Source organism: Hemitrygon akajei, chromosome 6 (genome assembly GCF_048418815.1).
Source record: "Hemitrygon akajei chromosome 6, sHemAka1.3, whole genome shotgun sequence".
Taxonomy (NCBI): Eukaryota; Metazoa; Chordata; class Chondrichthyes; order Myliobatiformes; family Dasyatidae; genus Hemitrygon; species Hemitrygon akajei.
Genome location: NC_133129.1, coordinates 180,101,165 through 180,123,258, shown reverse-complemented (window position 1 = coordinate 180,123,258; position 22,094 = coordinate 180,101,165). Strand labels below are relative to the sequence as shown.

Sequence of the window (22,094 nt, the reverse complement as noted above, 5' to 3'; positions counted from 1 at the left end):
CCAATTAAAAAGTTTCCACATAGAGGATAATAGCTCTTTTTAGAAAAGGATTATTTTGACCAGCTGAGAAAATAGGCTGGAAAATGGGAGGTAGAATTTAACGCAAACAAGTGTGAGGTGTTGCACTTTGAGAAACAAATCACACTAAGACTTATCATGGGCACTGAGGAGTGAAGAAGAATAAAAGTACCTTGAATACAGATCTATAGTTCCTTGAAAGTGGAATCATGGGTAGATAAAGTCATAAAGAGAAGAGATTCTACAGATGCTGGAAATCCAGAGCAACACACACAAAATGCTGGAGGAACTCAGCAAGTCAGACAGACTCTATGGAAAGGAATAGCATATTCCCCTTTCCTTTTTAGTCCTGAAGAAGGTCATAAATAGAGCTTTTAGGGCTTTCATACATAGAAACATAGGAATCTACAGCACATTACAGGCCCTTCAGCCCACAATGTTGTGCTAACCATGTAACCTGCTCTAGAAGCTGCCTAGAATTTCCCTACTGCATAGCCCTCTATTTTTCTAAGCTCCATGTACCTATCTAAAAGTATCTTAAAAGACCCTATTGTATCCGTCCCTACCACCTGTGGTGAACTACATATACCTTCCGTTGCTGGCAGTGCATTCCATGCACCCACCACTCTGTGTGTGGAAAAACTCACCTCTGACATCCCCCTTGTACCTACTTCCATACACCTTACATATATATATATATATATATATATATATATATATATATATATATATATATATATGATGTACTATAATAATATAGTATTATAGTATATGTGAGATAAATATATATACACACACAAATTGTAATATACAAAATATATTTATATATTATAATAGATAATTTATGTACCATAAATTACTGTATATAATCAATTATATACTGCACATAATGAAATTAAATAAGTATTGCAAAAGGAGAGCAAAAAAAATTGAGTTAGTGTTTATCAGTTCGCTCATTGTCTGTTCAGAAATCTGATGTCAGAAGGGAAGTAATTGTTCCTAAAACATTGAGTATGTGTCTTCAGGCTCCTGTACCTCCTTCCTGATGTAGTAATGAGTCCAAACTATTCCCATACACAAAATATTACTGACTCCAATCAATTATTATCCTCTTCTTATAGGCTTTACAAATAATGACTTCAAGAGCAGGGAGGCAAAATTTCTAATCTTATGGTTTACTGACTGTAGTTATCCATATCATCTGTTTAGGTAAAGGTCACATACTTGGTTGGTTTAATAGGTTATTTATGGATTAATGTTAAAGAAAATGCAAGATACTGTTGTCGAGACCCCACTTGGAGTTTTGATAGTTCTGTTATTGTAAAGACATCATTCAATTGGCAAGAGTGCAGAGCAGATTTACAAGGATGCTGCCAGGTCTTGAGGGGCTCAGATACAGAGAGAGGTTAAGCAGGCCAGGACTTTGTTCCTTTGAACATGGGAGATTTGAAGGGTGACTTTACAGAGGTGTATAAAATCATGAGTGGTTTTGATAGAGTGAAAGCATTCAGTCTTTTTCCCAAGAAAGGGAAACTAGAATTAAGAGAGTATAGGACAAATAAACTCTTCTCGGGCATCTAGCTGGGTAGAGGTATTGACTTTAACCAATGTTTCAATGACAAAGTTACTAGCATAGAAAATGACTGGCCAACATCAGCCAGACGAGATGCACGGTGAAAACTCTCATTGAGGAGCACAGAGGTGTATCCATTTGGGTTACCCAGAGAAATCGGCAGTAGCAGAACATTGCATCTGCAATGGCCATAGGATTGACTTTGACAACACAAAACTACTATGCCATGCCAGTGACTTTTGGGACCACCCGGTGAAGGAAGCCATTGAAATAAAACTAGAGGAAAAGAACTTGAACAAAGGCAAAGGTCTCACTCTAAGTAAGAATCGGAATTCGATTGTAAGTAAGGTGGGACAGCGGAAACCTGATTGGATGAGGACTAACCAATCAGGAGTGATGGATAATGGGGGTATAAACACCACCAGACTGGACATCCCTGATGAAGATGGCAGAATTTGTCATCGAAGTGTCAGTTAAAATTGATACCTGTACGTGGCTGGAAGCCCAAGATGAATTTATTCATCATCTATGCCAGGAAAGCACTAGATCCTTTTTCAAGACAGCACAGGTGTTCAGTAAGGAGAAACATTTAAAAGAGAGTGCAGCACACATGGAACGAGCCACCAGAGGAAGTGGTTGAGGCAGGTACAGCAGTATCATTTAAGAAGTAATTAGGTACAGGGAGAGGTATAGGCCAAATGCAGGAAGTTGGAGGTAGTTGAGTGGGGCTGTGGTTGACAAGATTTCACTGGACCAAAGGGTCTGGATCTATGCTTATATTCCTCTATGACTGTATGATTAACCATCAAGTAGCCATTTGCACTAATCCTATTGAAAGATATTTGTAGAAGAATGTGGAAAGGAGGGGTTTAGAGAGATGTGGGCCAAATGGGGCTAGCTTGGTGGGTACTATAGTCAGTATGAATGAGTTGGGACGAGGGGCCTGTTCCCTTGCTGTATGACTCCAGGGCTAGAATATAAATATGTGACTTTTACTCCATCACTTTAAGCATACAGAAGCATTTTATTCCACATCAAATAGCTTTAATAACTACACTTACAATGTACAAGTAAGTGGTGTTCACTCTTACATTTTTGAGGCCTTATGTCACTAAGAATACAGATCCAGTGGCTGTGAAAAGCTAAGATGTTCAGAATGTCAGTATATACTGCTTGTGCTGAGGTCTCAGGTGGAACTGTGTCCACACTGCAACCATGACCGAAGTGATAAAGGTACTTTGCTGTCTTACGTTTTCTTGAGCATGCTGGTGATGTCTGGTCCTGTGACCTTTAATGCCCTGGACTTGTCTTGTTCTCCATTCTTCAGAACCTTTAGTCTCACCGGGGTGTATACTTCTTGACTTTTCTGTTCTTGGTTTTTCAGCGGTGGGGCATTTGGAAGAAGGGATCCTTCAATCGGCCAATCATATTCCTACAAAAAAAATAATTTTGTTTCATCCACATATGCATACCTACATGTACTCAGCGGCCAACTTATTAGGTACACCTGTACACTAGGTCATTAATGCAAGCATCTAATCAGCTCACCACGTGGCAGCAACTCAATGCATAAAAGCATGCAGACATGGTCAAAAGGTTCAGTTGTTCAGACCAAGCAACAGAAGGAGGAAGAAATGTGATCTAAGTGACTTTGACCATGAAATGATTGTTGGTGCCAGATGGGGTGGTTTGAGTATCTCAGACACTGCTGATCTCCTGGGATTTTCACACATAACAGTCTATCTAGAGTTTACAGAGAGTGGTGCGAAAAGCCAAAAAGATGTATAGTGAGTGGCGGTTGTGTGGGCAAAAACAACTTGTTAATGAGAGAGGTCAGACCAGAATGGCCACACTGGTTCAAGCTAACAGGAAGGTGATAGTAACTCAAATAACCATGTGTTACAACATTGGCATCCAGAAGAGCACAACACATTGAACCATAACGTGGATGGGCTACAGCAACAGAAGACTGGACCAGGTTCCACTCCTGTACCTTATAAAGTGGCTCCTGGTTGCAAATCTCTTGTGACATTGTGTTCAACCATGTTTGCCTCATTTGGAGATATTGAGTCACTCTTCTGACTGCTCCTTAACTCAGTGAGCCAATTGTGAAGATTTGGCCTAGACAGGTATATTGAGATAACTACCACTACTCAGAAATTCATGAGGTCAATCAAAGGGGAATTGGAACTGCCTATAATTATGACACGTCAAGTTAGTACTTGGCTTCCTTGCATTTTGAAAATATAATTTGTGTCTGTTTAGCATATCCCTTCCTCATGTGCTTGTGCACCAAGATCTGGAATTCCCTCTCAAAATCTCTCTGCCTTTATGACTCAGATTCATATTCAGATTTATTTATCACATGTACATCAAAATGTTAAGATCGTAACACCATAATATATTGGTAGTAGAATTAGGTCATTTGACCCATTGAATCTGCTCCGCCATTCCAAGCTGATCTATTATCCTTCTCAACCCCATTCTCCTACTTTTTACCCTTAATTTTTGATGCCCTGACTAATCAAGAACCTAACAATCTCCATGTTAAACATACATAATGAATTGCCCTTCACAGCCATCCATGGCAATGAATTCCAGACATTCACCACTCTCTCGCTAAAGGAATTTCTCCTCATGTCTGTTCTATTCTAAGGCTGTGGTCCTAGCCTCCCCCACTGTAAGAAACATCTTCTCAACATCTATTCTATCTAGATCTTTCAATATTCTATAGGTTTCAATGATTTCTATTGGTTTATATGTTAACCCTTTCGTTTCCAGGATCATTACTGTGAATCTCCTCTAGACCCTCTCTAATGCCAGCACATCTTTTTCTTAGATGAGGGGCCTAAAGCTGCTCAAAATATCCCAATGCCTTATAAAGCCTTAGTATTACATTCTAGTCCTCACAAAATGAGTGCTAACATTGCATTTGATTCTCTTACCACAGACTCAACATGTAAATTAACCTTTAGTGTATCCTGTACAACAATTCCCAAGTCCATTAGCAGCTGAGTTCAGAATGTTCTCCCCATTTAGTCCATGCCATTATTTCATCTACCAAAGTGCATGATGATATAATTCTCTACATTATATTCCATCTTCCAGTTGTTTTCCTGATCTCCCAATCTGTCAAAGTCCTTCTGCAGCCACCCCACTTTCTCTAACACTGTCTACCCTTCCATCTTTCTCCCTATCATTCACAAACTTGGCCACAATGGCATCAATTCCATCATCCAAATCATTGTCAAAAATGTGAAAACAAGCAGTCCCAATATCGACCCATGTGAAATACCACTAGTCATCAGCAGCCAACCACTCTTTACCTCCTGCTAGTCAGCCAAACTTCTATCTATGCAGGTAGCTTTCCTGTAATTTCATGGGCTTTTTCCTAGTTTAGCAGCCTCATGTGCAGTACCTGATCAAACAGCTTCTGAAAATCCAAGCAAACAACATACACTGACTCTCCTTTGTCTATCCAGCCTGTTATACCCTCAAAGAATTCCAAAAGATTTGTCAGGCAATATTTACCGTTATGAGCCTCCAAGCACCCCGAAACCTCATTCCCAACTACTAAAACCAGCCTAACTGGCTTATAAATTCTGTTATTTTGCCTCCCACCCTTCTTAAAGAGTGGGGTGACATTTGCAGTTTTCCAGTCCTCCGGAACCATTCCAGAATCTAGTGATTCTTGAAAGATCATTACTAATGCCTCCACAATCTCTTCAGGTCTTTCAGAACCCTGGGGTCTACACCATCTGGCCCAGGTGACTTAGCTACCTTCAGAACTTTCAGCTTCCCAAGCACCTTCTTCTTTGTAATAGCAACTACACTCATTTCGTCCCCGATGCTCTCCAATTTCTGGCATAGTACTGGTGTGTTCTACAGTGAAGACTGATGCAAAATACTTATTGACTTTGTTGCCATTCATTTGTAACCCCATTACTACCTCCCCAGCTTCATTTTCCAGCAGTCTGATATCAGAATCAGAATCAAGTGTATTATCACTGGCATTTGTAGTAAAATTTGTTAACTTAGCAGCAGCAGTTCAATGCAATACATAATATAGAAGAAGAAAAAAAGTAAAATAATAATAATAATAAATTACAGCATACGTATATTGTATAGATTAAAAAACGTGCAAAAAACAGAAGTAATATTTATTAAAAAAGTGAGGTAGTGTTCACGAGTTCAATGTCCATTTAGGAATTGGACGGCAGAGGGGAAGAAGCTGTTCCTGAATCGCTGAGTGTGTGCCTTCAGGCTTCTGTAGCTCCTACCTAATGATAACAGTGAGAAAAGGGCATGCCCTGGGTGCTGGAGGTCCTTAATAATGGACGCTGCCTTTCTGTGACACCGCTCCTTGAAGATGTCCAGGGTACTTTGTAGGCTAGTACCCAAGATGGAGCTGACTAGATTTACAACCCTCTGCAGCTTCTTTTGGTCCTGTGCAGCAGGACTCCCCACCCCCCATACCAGACAGTGATGCAGCCTGTCAGAATGCTCTCCACGGTACATCTATAGAAGTTTTTGAATGCATTTGTTGACATACCATAACTCTTCAAACTCCTAATGAAGTATAGTCGCTGTCTTGCCTTCTTTATAACTGCATCAATATGTTGGGACCAGGTTAGGTCCTCAGAGATTTTGACACCCAGGAACTTGAAACTGCTTGCTCTCTCCACTTCTGATCCCTCTGTGAGGATTGGTATGTGTTTCTTCGTCTTACCCTTCTCCTGAAATTCACAATCAGCTCTTTCATCTAATTAATTTTGAGTGCAAGATTGTTGCTGCAACACCACTCCACTAGTTGGCATATTTCGCTCCTTAATGCCCTCTCATTTGCATCTGAGATTCTACCAACAATGGTTGTATTATCCGCAAGTTTGTAGATGGTATTTGAGCTATGCCGAGCCACACAGTCATGGGTATAGAGAGTGTAGAGCAGTGGGCTAAGCACACACCCCTGAGGTGCACCATCATCAGTGAGGAGGAGATATTTTCATCAATCCGCACAGATTGTGGTCTTCCAGTTAAGAGATCAAGGATCTAATTGCAGAGGGAGGTTCAGAGGCCCAGGTTCCAAAACCTTCTGTTGCCTTTCTTATACTCTTTATATATCTGAAAAACTTTTGGTATCCTAATTTATATTATTGTCTAGCATGTTGTCATGTTTCATCTATTCTCTCCTTATTGCTTTTTTATTTAGTTTCTGTTTGATTTTAAAGTTTCCTAATCCTCTAACTCCATTAATTTTTGCTATATTGAATGTCTTCTCTTCCTTTTTGACTTCCCTTGTTAGCCACAGTTACCTCATCCTCCCTTTTGAATACTTCTTCTTTGGAATGTATCTATCCTACACCTTCTGAATTGTTCCCAGAAACTCTAGCCATTGCTGTTCTGCCATCATCCCTGCTAGTGTCCCCTTCCAATCAACTTTGGCCAGCTCCACTCTCATGCCTCTGTAGTTCCTTTACTCCACTGTAATATTGACTTTAGCTTCTTCCTCTCAAACTAAAGAGTGAATTCTATAATCTTATGATCACTGCCTCCTAAGGTTTCCTTGAAACATTCAGTGCAATACGTAATTCGCATTAACAACTAACATATCTCAGGATGTGCTGGTTCCAACCCACAAGTGTCACAACACATTCTAACCATGGCCACTATGCTTGACTGATCAACACAGAACACAACAAAATAGAACATACCAAGTGACTAAGCAACAACAGCCTCCCTCCCAACACAAACATAGTCAGTCCTCCAACCCCAGGACAGTCCTCTTCTAGGCCTCCAGGCTCTGATTCACAAATATTAAACCTTCCCAAGTGGATAACTTATATGCTCAGGGCTGTTTATTTACCTACATGAGAAAATTTACAGATACTGGAAATCCAAGGCAACATATACAAAATGCTGGAGGAACTCAGCAGGTCAGACAGCATCTATTAACAGTCAACGTTTCTGGCCATGACGTCAAATACTTATTCCTTTCTATAGATGCTGTCTGGCCTGCAGAGTTCCTCCAGCACTTTTGTATGTGCTGCCTATTTATTTATTGTATTTACAGAGTTTGTCTTCCTATACACCCCGGTCGTTTGTCAGTCTTTGTGTGTAGTTTCTCATTGATTCGATTGTATTTCTTTGCTCTAATCTGAATGCCTGCAAGAAAACCTGGTGATGTATGCTCTTTGATAATACATTTACTTTGAACCTTGACCTTTAAATTTATTGCCCAAACCTCATGGTTCTTCTGGAAAATGGTAGCGCGTTCAGCCACAATGGCCTCTTGGGGGCCCAGCAAAGATGTCTTTTTTAAACTTCTTTTTGTGATCACAGGACAACGCTAGAAATTAAGAAGGTCAGTTACTACAGGTTTAGCCCATCAGCGAGGAGCTTGTTGTCAGAGGAGCTGGACTTGTTGCGGGCTGTGTTACTGCCTGCTACAGGAAGGCGTCAGAGTCTGAGTGTGAAGGTCTTGTGATTGTCTTGGATGTTTCTCTGCAATCGCAAGACCATGTTGGACATTGATAATGTAAAATGCTGGAAGACAGGATCTTTTGAATAAAACACGTGTGATTCGTTTTATGTGCTCAACAAAGATAGTCGGCTTACCCTGACGTCATTGTATCAGATGCTGTCTCTGAAAGTGAAGACAACTCAGTGGCGATGTTTGTAAATTATGTAGAACAGTTTCTATTCAGGACAATGTGTCATCTGTCACTCATCACATTACCCGACACAGGCCACCCACCCCACCTCCCCAGAGTTCTCCAAAACCGGCATTTTCTCTTTAACTAGAGCTCTTACGAACCGCCAAGCTCAGGTCCCCTGTGCCTTAGTTGGAGTAACAGCAAGTTCCTCTGGCTTGTCCAGGGGTGTGCTGACACACACGTGGTCATGTCGTGATGCAGGGAGTATGGGAATGGAGCCATCCAGGTCTTGGAGGCAACCTACAGAAATAGATTTAAGTTTATCCTTCCTATCTACAATAAAAGTCCTTTTGCCAGGTTACAAAACATGGAACGGGTCGTTGTAAGGAGGCTAAAGGGGATTTTGATGTGCAATATGGCAGACAAAAATGAAAATGAAATAGGTAGAACATCGGTCAATTGGAACCCAAAAGTGCTGTGTGCGATGATGGGAGGTAGGAATAGGTATAAAAGAATTGTTTACTGGGGTGGGCAGAATGTTGCTGAGACACTGACCAGGTGGTCACGGTGTCAGGAATAAAATCACCCGGCACCCGTGGTGGCTGCCCATACACTAGCTCTGCTGTGGAGGAATGCATGTCCTCATGGTATGATGTTGTGGCCATCACTGAATCAAGGCTGAAGGATGGTTGTAGTTTGGAGCTGAATGTCCAAGGTTACACATTGTATCAGAGGGATAGGAGGGTAGGCAGAGGGGGTGGTGTGGCTCTACCGGTAAAGAATGGCATCAAATCAGTAGAAAGATGTGACATAGGATCGGAAGATGTTGAATCCTTGTGAGTTGAGTTAAGAAACTGCAAGGGTAAAAGGACATTGATGGCAGTTATATACAGGCCTCACAACAATGGCTGGGAGGTGGACCACAGGTTACAACAGGAAATAGAAAAGGCAAATCAAAGGGGCAATGTTATGGCAGTCATGGGAGATTTTAATATGCAGGTTAATCAGGAAAATCAGGTTGGTAATGGATCTCAAGAGAGTGAGTTTGTTGATTGCCCAAGAGACAGCTTTTTAGAGCAGTTTGTTATTGAGCCTACTCGGGGCTCAGCTATACTGGATTGGCTGTTAGGTAATGAACTGGAGGCGATTAGGGAACTTCAGGTAAAAAAATCCCTTAGGAACCAGTGATCACAATATGACTGAGTTCAACTTGAAATTTGATAGGGAGAAAGTAAAGTCTGATGTAGCAGCATTTCAGGAGAGTAAGGGAAATTACAGTGGTATCAGAGACAGGAGTTGGCCAAAGTAAATTGGAAGGAGCTGCTGGCAGGGATGTCAGCAGAGCAGCAATGGTGTGCGTTTCTGGGAAAATGCAGGACACATGTATTCCAAAAATGAAAAAATACTCAAATGATAAAATAGTAAAACCATTGCTGACAAGGGAAGTCAAAGCCATTGTAAAAGCAAAAGATAGGGCATACAACAAGCAAAAATTAGTGGGAAGATAGATTGGGAAATTTTAAAAAAATCTACAGAGAGCAACTAAAAAAATCATTAGAAGGGAAAAGATAAAATATGAAAGAAAGCTAGCAAATAATATCAAAGTGGATAGTAAAAGTAGATAGTGAAAGGCCTAGATAGACATGGAGAGGATTTTTCCAATGGTGGGTGTCTCTAGGATTAGAGGGCACATCTTCAGATACAAGAATGTCCCTTTAGGATAGAGATAAGGAGGAATTTCTTTATCCAGAAAATGGTGTATCTACAGAATTCATTGCCAGAGACTGGTGTGGAGATCAAGTCACTGGGTATTTTTAAAGTGAGGCTTGATAGGTTCTTGATTAGTCAGGGTGTCAAAGGTTATGGGGAGAAGGCAGGAGAATGGGGTTGAGAGTGGATATAGGACTGCTAGAAAATGAGGCAGGAAAAATAATAACGGGGGACAAGGAAATGGCTGATGAACTAAATGAGTATTCCTCATTAGTCTTCGATGTGGAGAACACTAGCAGTATGCCTGATGTTGTAGTGTGTGAAGGAAGAGAAGTGGGTGCAGTTACTATTTACAAGAGAGAAGGTGCTCAAAAAGCTGAAAGACCTGAAGGTACATAAGTCACCCGAACCAGATGAACTGCATCCTAGGGTTCTGAAAGAGGTAATGTTAGAGATTATGGTGGCATTACAACTGATCTTTCAGAAATCATTGGACTGGAAAATTGCAAGTGTCACTCCACTTCTTAAGAAAGGAAATTATAGACCAGTTAGCCTGACTTCATTGGTTGGGAAGATATTAGAGTCAATTGTTAAGGATGTGGTGATGGAGTACTTGGTGACACAGGACAAGATAGTACAAAGACAGCATAGTTTCTTTCAGGGAAAATCCTGCCTGACGAACCTGTTGGAATTCTTTGAGGAGATTACAAGGAGGAGGGGATGAAGTGGAGGTTCTATATTTGGACGTCCAGAAGCCTTTGTTAAGGTGCCACACATGAAGCTGTTTACCAAGTTAAAAGCCTATTGTATTACAGGAAAGTTACTAACATGGTTAAAGCTTCAGCTGATTGGTAGGAGGCAGTAAGTGGGAAGTGGGAATAAAAGGATCCTTTGCTGGTTGGCTGCCAGTGACTAGTGGTATTCTGCAGGGGTCGTGACCACTTCTTTTTATTCTGTATATAAATGACTTAGAAGACGGAATAGATGTCTTTGTTGCCAAGTTTGCAGATGATATGAAGATTATTGGAGAGGCAGGTAGTGTTGAGGAAACAGGTAGGACGCAGAAAGACTTAGACAGATTAGGAGAATTTGCCAAGAAAATGGCAAATGAAATACAATGTTGGAAAATGCATGGTCATGCACCTTGGTAGTAGAAATAAATGTGCGGACTGTTTTCTAAATGGGATGAAAATCCAGGAATCTGAGATGCAGAGGGACTTGGAAGTCCTTGTGCACAACACCCTGAAGGTTTATTTGCAGGTTGAGTCGGTGGTGAGGAAGGCAAATGCCATGTTAGCACTCATTTCAAGAGATCTAGAATACAAGAGCAAGGATGTGATGCTGAGGCTTTATAAGGCACTGATGAGGCCTCACCTTGAGTATGTGAACAGTTTTGAGCCCCTCATCTTAGAAAAGATGTGCTGGCATTGGAGAAGGTCCAGAGGAGGTTCACAAGGGTGATTCCAGGAATGAAAGGGTTATCATATGAGGAACGTTTGATGGCTCTGGGTCTGTACTCACTGGAATTCAGAATACGATGGGTATCTCAATGAAACCTTTCAAATTTTGAAAGACCTAGACAGAGTAGATGTGGAAAGGACCATGGTGGGAGAGTCTCGGACAAGAGGGCACAGACTCAGGATAGAGGAACGCCCTTTCAAAGCAGAGATGCAGAGAAATTTCTTTAGCCAAGGAGTCCTGAATTTGTGGAATTTGTTGCCACATGCAGCTGTGGAGGCCAGGTCATTGGTTGTATTTAAGGCAGAGACTGATAAGTTTTTGATTAGCATCAAAGATTATGGGGAGAAGGCTGGGAACTAGGGTTGAGAAGGAGATTAAAAAAAAGGATCAGCCATGATTGAATGGTGGTTCAGACTCGATAGGCTAGATTACCTAATTCTGCTCCACTGTCTTATAGTCTTATGGTCTCATTTGGAGCCATTCTGAACCCCAGGAGACAATTGTGCCAACATATGTCCATTAAGATGGCCCTCAGAGCAACATTTAAGGAAAATGGAAAGCACTCGCACAGGCCATTGAACTGCGTGCAATACACCATGATGTGATTCAATTTAACCCCGAGGTCTGGACCGTTGTTGCCCAGAGGTCTGATGTGAAATGGGAACCACAGTTGGAGAAAGTATCAGACTGGGTGCTGAACCAAACGACTCATTTTTGATGAATGCTGGAGCCACATCCGCAGCCGTCATTGACATTAGAGGAACAACCTCTAGTCACCTGATGGTACAGTCCACCATGGTAAGAAGATGCATGAAACCATGAGGTAGTGGAGAGCACCAGCCAGGTCCACATTGGTATGGTCAAACCGTCACTCAATGACCTCGAAAGCTGCCAGTAGAACATGAGCATGATGGCTAATTTTCTTTCATTAAGACACAACACAGATGCACACCAGTCTCACATGTCCGTCCTAAGGCACAAAACTTTAAAGCAACCAGTTTCTGTGAAGCCTTCAGTTTGCAGGCACTATGTGGAATGGGTGACCGGCTGAGACTTGGACAGGAGGTAAAGTCCCCGAACTTGACATCAGCCAACTGCAGGCTCGTGTCTATTGTCCAGTAAGCCTGGAACACTGAGTCAGTAGCTTGATTGGCTGCCATGCTGGCACAGTCAACCCCGGTGTGTATGGCATCGACAGCGGGCCCTGAGAGGCAATCAGCCACGGCATCATTTTTCCCTTCGATGTGCTGTATGTCAGGTGAGAATTCTGAAATGTAGGACAAGTGTCTGATGCTGTGGCCATCAGTTGCACGAGAGATTTGTGGTCAACAAACACAGTGAAATGCCAACCCTCCAGCAGAAAAATAAATTGGCAGACAGCCAGATAGAGGGCGAGAAGCTTGCAGTCAAACGTACTGTACTTCCTCTGGGGGAGGGGGTGTGCGGAAATGCCAGTTGAAGAAGACAAGCAACTGCCACACGCCTCCAACCAACTGTTAGGCACAGCACCCACAGCATACTCTCAGGCATCAGTAGTAATGGCTATAGGTGCATTAGGCAGTAGGGTCGCGTTTGATAGAGTCTGTTTGGTGTTGTCAAATGCCCTGGTCATGTCCGCTGACCACTCAAGCAGCTTTTAAGGGCAGCATACAAAAGCAGCATAAGTTCAACACTCATGGGATGAAACGGTGATAGAAATTCACCATACCTAGAAACTCTTGCTGTGCTTTGGTAGTGCGGGGCAGTGGAAAGTCCATAATAGCAGCGACTTTCGATGGCAGGGGTGTCGCATGTTCTGCAGAGATGTGGTAGACAACCCAAACTGGCATTTAGCGAGGTTAGTAATCAATCCATGTTGGCTTCAGCCCTTGAGAAGTGTGTGGAAATGTGATAAGTGTTCAGTTTTGGATGCGCTGGTGACAAGTATATTGTCCAGGTAAACATAAAAGTTAATTGCTGGAACATCTGTGCTACATTTTTCAGCCCAAATGGCATGTGCAGAAACTCATATTGGCCAAACCAGGTTATAACATCAGTTTTGGGTATGTTTTCAGTGCACACAGGCATCTGATGGTAGCCCTTACTAAGTCAACGTTAGAAAAAATTATCTTTCTGGCTAAACATGCTGAAATGTCTAGAAAATGTGGGACCAGGTAATGAACAGGGAAGGGGGTGGTGGCCTTGTTAAGCAGCACTAACATTGGACAACAAAGATTATGCTTCCTGAATACTTTTGGGCATATCTTATGGATTTTGGACTGCTGATCATGACAATAACCATGAAATTTCCCAATCACACACCAGTTTTTAAAATCGCCTATATTTGTTATTTCAATTCATAAATCATCAATTAAAATGTTGCCTACAATGTTTTCTATCTTGGTCAGGCATGCCTGGGTATGCTTAGGCAGTGTAGATGCTGCATGGCAGGACAGGTTTTAGAAAGGCTAGAAAAGCATCATGCACACGCCATTCTATGCACTGTGTTTACATGTATATCGGTTTGTAATTATGTTGAGGCGCATGCTCTATGCGCATAACATATTGTGTATACTCATAATAAAATAATTATACTTTCAGGACTATCTGTGATAGCTAAGTATCTTGCCAATGTTGCAACAGCTGTGATATTTTCTGTAATACTTGTAGCCAGTACACATTTAAATCTCAAAGATTTCTCTTATTAAGAAAGCCTATGAGTTCTACTTTGGGTGTAAAATTGGTGACCAAAACAAAGCCCTGGGCTCCTCACATTAGTTGCACAACATGCGCTGTTTGCCTCAGAGGTACTCGGAAGTCAATGCCATTCACTGTCCCGATGATACGGTGAGAGCAGAAGGATTATGTGATAGACTGCTACTTTGGCTGACCACGATGTCTGGTTTTCCTCTGCTAAAATCTAGAAATCCATTGAATATCCCAATTTCTCTTCAGCCAAAAGACCTGTGCCACACGACAATAGTCTTCCAGTACCGAAGCCACCAGAGACATGGAGTCTAGAGGAGACAGATGAAGATGCCATAATGCACAAGCCAGGAATGGAAAATGACACTGATACTGATACAGATTTGAATCCTTTATGTCGAATAAGACTCATCTGATAAATCAATCTGAGTTAAATGAACTGCTCGGAATCTTGGGTTTATCAAAGCCAAAAGCAGAATTACTGGGTTCAAGTCTGCAAAGGCAGAATCTGCTGTTACCAGGCACAAAAATTTCTATGAAGGAATTTGATATTTGAGGCAGATGTTTCCCAGAATAACTGATGCCAAGATTAAGGAAGGCATTTTTGTTGGTCCACAAGTCAAACAGGTCATCAATAACAGACAATTTAAAGAACTTCTAGTGGGACTGGAGAAAATCACATGGATGACATTCAAGTATGTTTTTGCAAATTTTCTTGGCAACTACAGAACACTGAACTATGTGCAGCTGGTTGACAACATGCTTCAAGCACACAAAACCATGAAGTGCAACATGTCACTAAAGATTCATTTTCTGCATTCCCATTTAGACTTCCCTGCTAATCTTGGCACTGCAGTGACAAGCATGGTGAAAGTTTTCACCAGGACATTGCAGTCATGGAGAAATGGTATCAGGGCAACTGGAATCCAATGTTAGACACTAAGTAGAAATGAAACTCATCAACAAGACACGGCATGGATGGCAACCACTATCGAGCTTAGGGACCATGTTAAGTTGTGAAGGCCAAGAGATATTCCAACAGCATACAATGCCGAGCATATCCATGTTAGCAGATCACCCTTTGTGCTGGCCAGCTTTTCTGAGTCCAGCCTACGAGCACGGGCACAGTCAGCCAGTTGTGAAAATGTGGTGCTCGACACCCTGCTTTGTGACTATATGGAAAAAGGGGGCTTGCAGAGGTTTGGGAATTTGCCCAGCAGGTGAGTGAATTCACACGTGGTGGTGCAAGCACTAGACAGAGTCATCATAGGGAACTTACTGGGTGTACAGGGCAAAGACCCAATGTCTTCTGCGTCCACAAGCCAGTAGTTCTTAAGGTCTAGTACGTTCTTTTGGCACACAGGAAGTCTGCACCAAACAGTGTTCTAGCAACTTTAGCCAAGACAATAGCCCACGTATAGCATCGTTCACTGAAGCAGAGCTTCACGCATTGTGACCTGTAAGTCCAGATCCTACTGCCGTTATTAGCCTCCAGTGAAGATCTGTTGTTCTCTGCCTTACAATCAATGGGTGATACTGACAGCACACTCTCTTGAGCACCCGTGTCACACAGGAAGCATTGCCCTGAAAGAGTGTCCACAATGAACAGTAGACAACCCTGGCAGCTGGAACCCACAGTGTTCACAGACTTCTGGTGTCCCGATGTAATGGCACTGTCAAAGCTGCACTTCTTGGCATTCATGCTGAAGCATTCATGGTAAAAACATAGACCCAGTGTTGTCCAGTTCGGAGCCATGGGCGTGAGTCTGCTGGAAGCTCTGTTGATCAGGCATAATGAATCAGGGAAAGGAGGAGGAACTCTGCTTCTCTTCCTGGCTGAGTGTAGACTATCGGCCCTTTTAGCAAACTCCCTGTAATCTTTCACGAGTGTATTAGCAAGGGCTATGCAAACTTGATCAGGCATTCGTTGCATAAAGAGTTCTTTAAAAATAAAACAAGGATGGTGATTGCCCAGGAGAGATAGCATGCGGTCCTTTAGTTCTGAAGGCCTAACATCATCTAAGCCAGGCAAGGAGAGCAACTGTTTGACAGGCTCAGACTCAGAAAGTCCACAAGTTTGTAATAGGTGAGTTTTCAGAGTGATATATCTATCACGTGCAGGCAAGTCTTCCAGTAGACTCAACACTCTGGACGCAGTGAAGCTACTGATGCACTATCAATAACTCCAAAAGACTGGAAGTAGAGTAAATACTGAAAGGCTTTAATTAGCAGCAAAATGGACCACATCCATGCTGGATGACTGTGGGAGGAGCAGTGACACAATTGCCTTTATACAGGGGTCTGTGGGAGGAGCCACAGGAGCAGTCAGCAGAGGGGCGTGTCCAGACAGATATACATGGTTTAACACAGCTACTTTGCGATGCTACAACGTAGTAAAATTTGGTATTGTCTGTGGTGATTTCTCACAGTGCGAACCAGGCTTCCATCTGTGCAAACAGTAGCACACAGCTTCCAAAACTCTGGCAGCTTCAAAGCAACTGCATTGGTCAACATGTCATTGAGTAACTCTGGAACTGGTCAAGCACATCAGAGTCACCATTGTAGGAATTGTGATTAAAGAACACAAGAGTGATTTTATGTGCTTAACAAAAGCCACAGCCCTTTACTTCCATTAGGAACAAACCAAAAACAGTCACCTTACACTAACGTCATTATGTCAGATACCATCTCTAAAAGTGAACAGAACAACTCAATGACGGTGTTTGTGAATTATGTAGAAGTTTCTCTTATGGATGATATGTATTATCTATCACCCAATACATTACCTTACAGTTTACCACCCTTGCTTATTGGAGAGACAAGTGGTGGGGGGAACTGCGCGGCCTCAGTCATAGTGACAACTAGGCCTGAAGCCATGGCCTATTGCAGCAGTCCAGGAGGGGAGATGCCAGAGGTGGTGTAGCACAGTGTTCATGCTGGTCCTACCTTCGGTGCAGATCTCCAGTGTTCGCTCAGTGCAATGGCAAGCTGGACTGCGTGCATGCATGCTTATGTTTGTCTGTGTACTGCTGAAGACTGCTTGTTCTTGCCAATAGCACCCATGCACCATCAATTTACAGGACATATCACTCCTGGACTTGCACTATAATATATTTTGTGTGTGACTGTACATGTTTACTGCTATCTTAAATATGCTATACGTGTATGGCTGTCAGTAATGTGTTTTGCACTTTGGTCCCGGAGGAACATCGTTTCATTTGGCTGTATTCATGTATGGCAGAATGCTGGTTAATCTTGAACCTGAAAAAAAGGAGACACTTCCCCATTAACATCTCTCTAATTGCACCTTGCGCTAAGGCAGTTCTTGGATTTCTGAATGAAGGATCAGCCATATATTTCTGGGTGCTCAGAATGAATGGAAGCTTTGCCAACTGTTGGATTTCTATGTGAAATATAAACCGGTTTGGGAGAGAGGTACACCATCTACCACCAGTAAAAGTTCCATTACCTCATTCAATTCACCATCTGGCATCAAAGGCCACATGTAGGTCAGCTTGTTCCACAGGGCGTTCTCCTGCTTTGACTTCTTCCATTGACCTGGCTTTGCGATTCCTTCCTGTTTGATGGCCCATCTAATGAAACAAAAATGATTTTTTTTTCATTGAAAAGAAGTTCAATCCAGATTTTTCTTCCCCAAAATACAGAAACACTAATATAAATATTGAATATTTCAACATGGTGGCAAAATACTTACTCCAGGACTTGTTAACATATCTTGGATTTGAGACAGCATTAAGATTGTTAGATTAAGATTAGCTTCATTTTTGTCACATGTACATTGAAACATCGAAATATACAGTGAAATGCATTGTTTGCATCAAAACAAAACAGTTAACGGATTGTGATACTAGCAACACACACAAAATGCTGCAGGCATTCATCAGGCCAGGCAGCATCTATGGAAAAGAGTACAGTCAATGTTTCAGGCTGAGACCTAGAATTTTATACTAGAATATAAAAGCAAGGATGTAATGTTAAGGCTTTATGAAGCACTGGTGAGCCCTCACTTGGTGTACTGTGAGTAATTTTGGGCCCCTTATCTTAGAGAGGATGCGGTGACATCAGAGAGGGTTCAAACAAGGTTCACGAAAATGATTCCAGGATAGAAAAGTTTGTCATACCAAGAGCGTTTGATGGCTCTAGGCCTGCACTCACTAGAATTCAGAAGAATGATGGGTGACCTATTTGAAAGCAATCAAATGTTGGAAGGCCTTGATAGAGAGGATGTGGAGAGGATGTTTCCAATGGTGAGAGAGTCTAGAACCAGAGGACACAGCCTCAGAGTAGAGGGGTGTCCTTTTTGAACGGAGATGAGGAGAAATTTCTTTAGCCAGAGAGTGGTGGATCTGTAGAATTCATTGCCACAGGAGGCCATGTCTTTATGTACATTTAAGGCAGAGGTTGATAGATTCCTGATTGGTCTAGGCATGAAGGGATATGGGGAGAAGGCAGGAGATTGGGGCTGAAAAGGGAAAATGGATAAGCCATGATGGAATGATGGAGCAGACCCGATGGGCCAAATGGCCTAATTCTGCCCCTATATCTTATGGTCTTATAGTGATGAGCAGCCGTAAAGTCACCACACTTTGGAGCCAACATCACATGCCTGCAACTTACTGACTGCTGCCAGCAGAAATGGTGGATGTATGTTCTATTTCAATATTTACGAGAAATTTGGATAGGTACATGGAAAGGAAGGGTATGGAGGGCTATGCTCTGGGTGCTGGTCAATGGGACTAGGCAGGTTAATAGTTCAGCATGGACTGGATGGGCTTCTGTGCTGTAGTGTTCTATGACTCTATGGTCTTGGGCATGTGAGAGGAAACTGGAGCATCTGGAGGAGGGATTTGGGGGTTGATGTGCCTGTTCCGTTTTTGTTCGTATTTTTGTGGGGATGAGAGATTTGGGGGTTGATGTGCCTGTTCCGTTTTTGTTCGTATTTTTGTGGGGATGAGAGATTTGGGGGTTGACAATCATGCTGTCTTTCTTTTCTTTCGTGGTTTCATGGCTTGCTTTGCATTCGGTGGAATATAGAAGATAGAGTGAATGCAAGCAGGCTTTTTCCACTGAGGCTAGGGGAGAAAAAAACCAGAGGACATGGGTTAAGGGTGAAAAGGGAAAAGTTTAAAGGGAACATTAGGGGGGGCTTCTTCACACAGAGAGAAATGGGAATGTGGAATGAGCTGCCAGTTGAAGTGGTGAATGCGGGCTCACTTTTGACATTTAAGAAAAACTTGGACAGGTACATGGATGAGAGGTGTATGGAGGGATATTGTCTAGGTGCAGGTCAGTGGGACTAGGCAGAAAAATGGTTCGGCACAGCCAAGAAGGGCCAAAAGGCCTGTTTCTGTGCTGTAATGTTCTATGGTTCTATAAGGTGACTGAAATTGTCAGAGCACAGGAACTGAAAACAAGAGACTAGAAAACTAAAGAGAAGAAACCAAGAGCAGTATTGAAAAATAATGCACAGACAGAAGTGCAGATAGAATAGATAAAACTATTGTTGTTTCCAACTTATTATCAAAATTGAGCTCCACAATTTAAGAAATTAAATCCTACAGGAAAATTATGATATTGGTACAAAGCTAAAGGTTTAATCAGAAAATTTTTACTTGTCAGCTTCATAGACTCTATCAAAACAAGTCACCATCTGGGCTGGAATGAAGTGTGTTGATGTGTGTGAGTAACTAAATGAGCTGTTCCCTTGCTCGTTTGCATTGTGGATGGATGGAATCTCACAAAACATCCCTTTTGTTTGAGAAAATGCTTCTATGGGACACAGAATTTTTTTCCTGCAGCAAAGATGTCAATAAGATTAAAAGAGTACAGAGTACAACGATGTTGCAAGGACTGGAGGACCTGAGTTATAATGAAGCTGGTTAGAGTGTAGGATTAGCTGCCAGTGTAAGTGGTTTATGCGGGTTCAATTTCAAATTCTAACGGAAATTTGGATAGGTACATGGATGGGATGGGCATGGAAGGATATGGTCTGGGTGCAGGTCGATGGGACTAGATTAATAGTTCAGTATGGGCTAGATAGGCCACAGGGCCAGTTTCTGTGCTGTAGTGTTCTATAACTCTTGTGTATGACACACAAAATGGAACTGACAAAATTAGCAATGGTTGATGTCCACTTGACAAACCTGCATATATACTTTTTGCTCAGAACAATTAAGGGGAGTTATTTTACCTGGGAGACAGAAAACATACACCACAAGATGGCAGTGTTCCACTATTTTTAAATATTCCCTCAATCACAATCTATTTCCCCACATCCTTTCTACTTAATTTTTATTTGAGATATAGTGCAGAATAGGCTCTTCCTACCCTTCCAGATGCACTGCTCAGCCAATCCTAACAACCCCAGTTTAACCCTAACCTAATCATAGGACTATTTACAATGACCAATTAACCTGCTAGGATGTCTTTGAACTGTGGGGGAAAGCCAGAGCACCCAAAAGAGATCCCACACATTCCATAGGGAGGACTTACAAAGACTCCTCACTGAAGAGGCTAGGATTGAACTTTGAACATCAACACCCCGAGCTCTAATAGCATCATGCTAGCTGCTACACTACTGAGGCGCCCATTGCCCTGCTTGGGTCGTAAATGTCATAACATGGGAAATGGCCATATGACCAATGTATTTCAGGAATTCAAAGACTGGTTTTACAAAGGTACTGGTCTAGAAAATAGCTCATAGAACAGTATTGCACAATACAGGCTCTTTAACCAACTCCTTAACCCTTTAACCAAGTTTAAGATCAATCTAACCCTTCCTCCCACATTGTCCTCCATTTTTCATCCATGTGTCTATCTAAGAGTCTCTTAAATGTCTCTAACACAGCTGCCTCTACCACCACCCCTGGCAGTGCATTGCACTCATCTACAATACAAATCTGTGTGAGAAACCATCCTGACATTCGCACTATACCTTCCTCCAAACACATTAAAACTATGCCCGATGAAGGGTTTCGGCCCGAAGCGTTGTCACTACCTCCTCCCATAGATGCTGTCTGGCCTGCTGAGTTCTGCCAGCATTTTGGGTTTTTATTTAAAGCTATGCCTCCTTGTATTAGCCATTTTGGCTCTGGGAAAAAGCTTCTGACTGTCCAATCTATTTATGACTCTTATCATCTTACACACCTCTAGCAAGTCACCTCTCATCCTCCTTCACTCCAAGGAGAAAGCCCCAGCTCACTCAACATTTCCTCATAAGACATGCTCTGTAATCCAGGCAACATCCTGCTAAATCTTCTCTACACCCTCTCTAAAACTTCCACATCCTTCCTTGTAGAAATTGTAGTGCAGCTGAAAAGGCATTTTATACAGTTTCGGTCAAACATCGTTCAAAGTTCAAAGTAAATTTATTATCAAAGTACATATATGTCATTATATACTCCCCTGAGATTCATTTTCTTACAGGCATTCACAGCAGACAAAGAAATACAGTAGAATCAATGTACAACGGCTCACAGAGACTAACAAACAACCAAGGTGCAAAAGAAGACAAACTGCCAGTACACAAAAAAAACAAATAAGAATATTAACAAATAATATTTCAGAATCAGAATCAGAATGTGTCATGAAATTTGTTGTTCTGCAGCCGTAGTACTTTGAAATACATAATAATAAAAACTGTAGAATGTGATGAGGATGGGGGGTGGGAGATGGACTTTCCTCAGCATTCGTAGAAAGTAGAGATGCTGCTGGGCTTTCTTTGCAATGGAGCTGGTGTTGAGAGAGCAGGTGAGATTCTCCGCCAGGTGAACACCAAGACATTTGGTGCTCTTAACGATCTCTTCCAAGGAGCCATTGATATTCAGTGGAGAGTGGTCGCTCCGTGCCCTCCTGAAGTCAACAACCATCTCTTTAGATTTGCTCACATTCAGAGACAGGTTGCTGGCTCTGCACCAGTCCGTTAGCCGCTGCACCTCTTCTCTGTAAGCTGACTCGTTGTTCAATATGAGGTA

General features: G+C 42.1%; 1 protein-coding gene across 1 annotated transcript in view; it reads right to left on the bottom strand.

Moving 5' to 3' along the window:
• LOC140729730 (doublecortin domain-containing protein 1-like) overlaps window positions 1-22,094 on the bottom strand; it is a 537,877-nt gene that overhangs the window by 132,412 nt on the left and 383,371 nt on the right. Inside the window, exons 21-22 of the mRNA XM_073049855.1 lie at window positions 17,570-17,693; window positions 2,842-3,023 (exon numbers count right to left, since the gene is read on the bottom strand). Coding sequence (XP_072905956.1) covers window positions 2,842-3,023; window positions 17,570-17,693 — 306 coding nt within the window. The remainder of the gene's footprint in view (window positions 1-2,841; window positions 3,024-17,569; window positions 17,694-22,094) is intronic.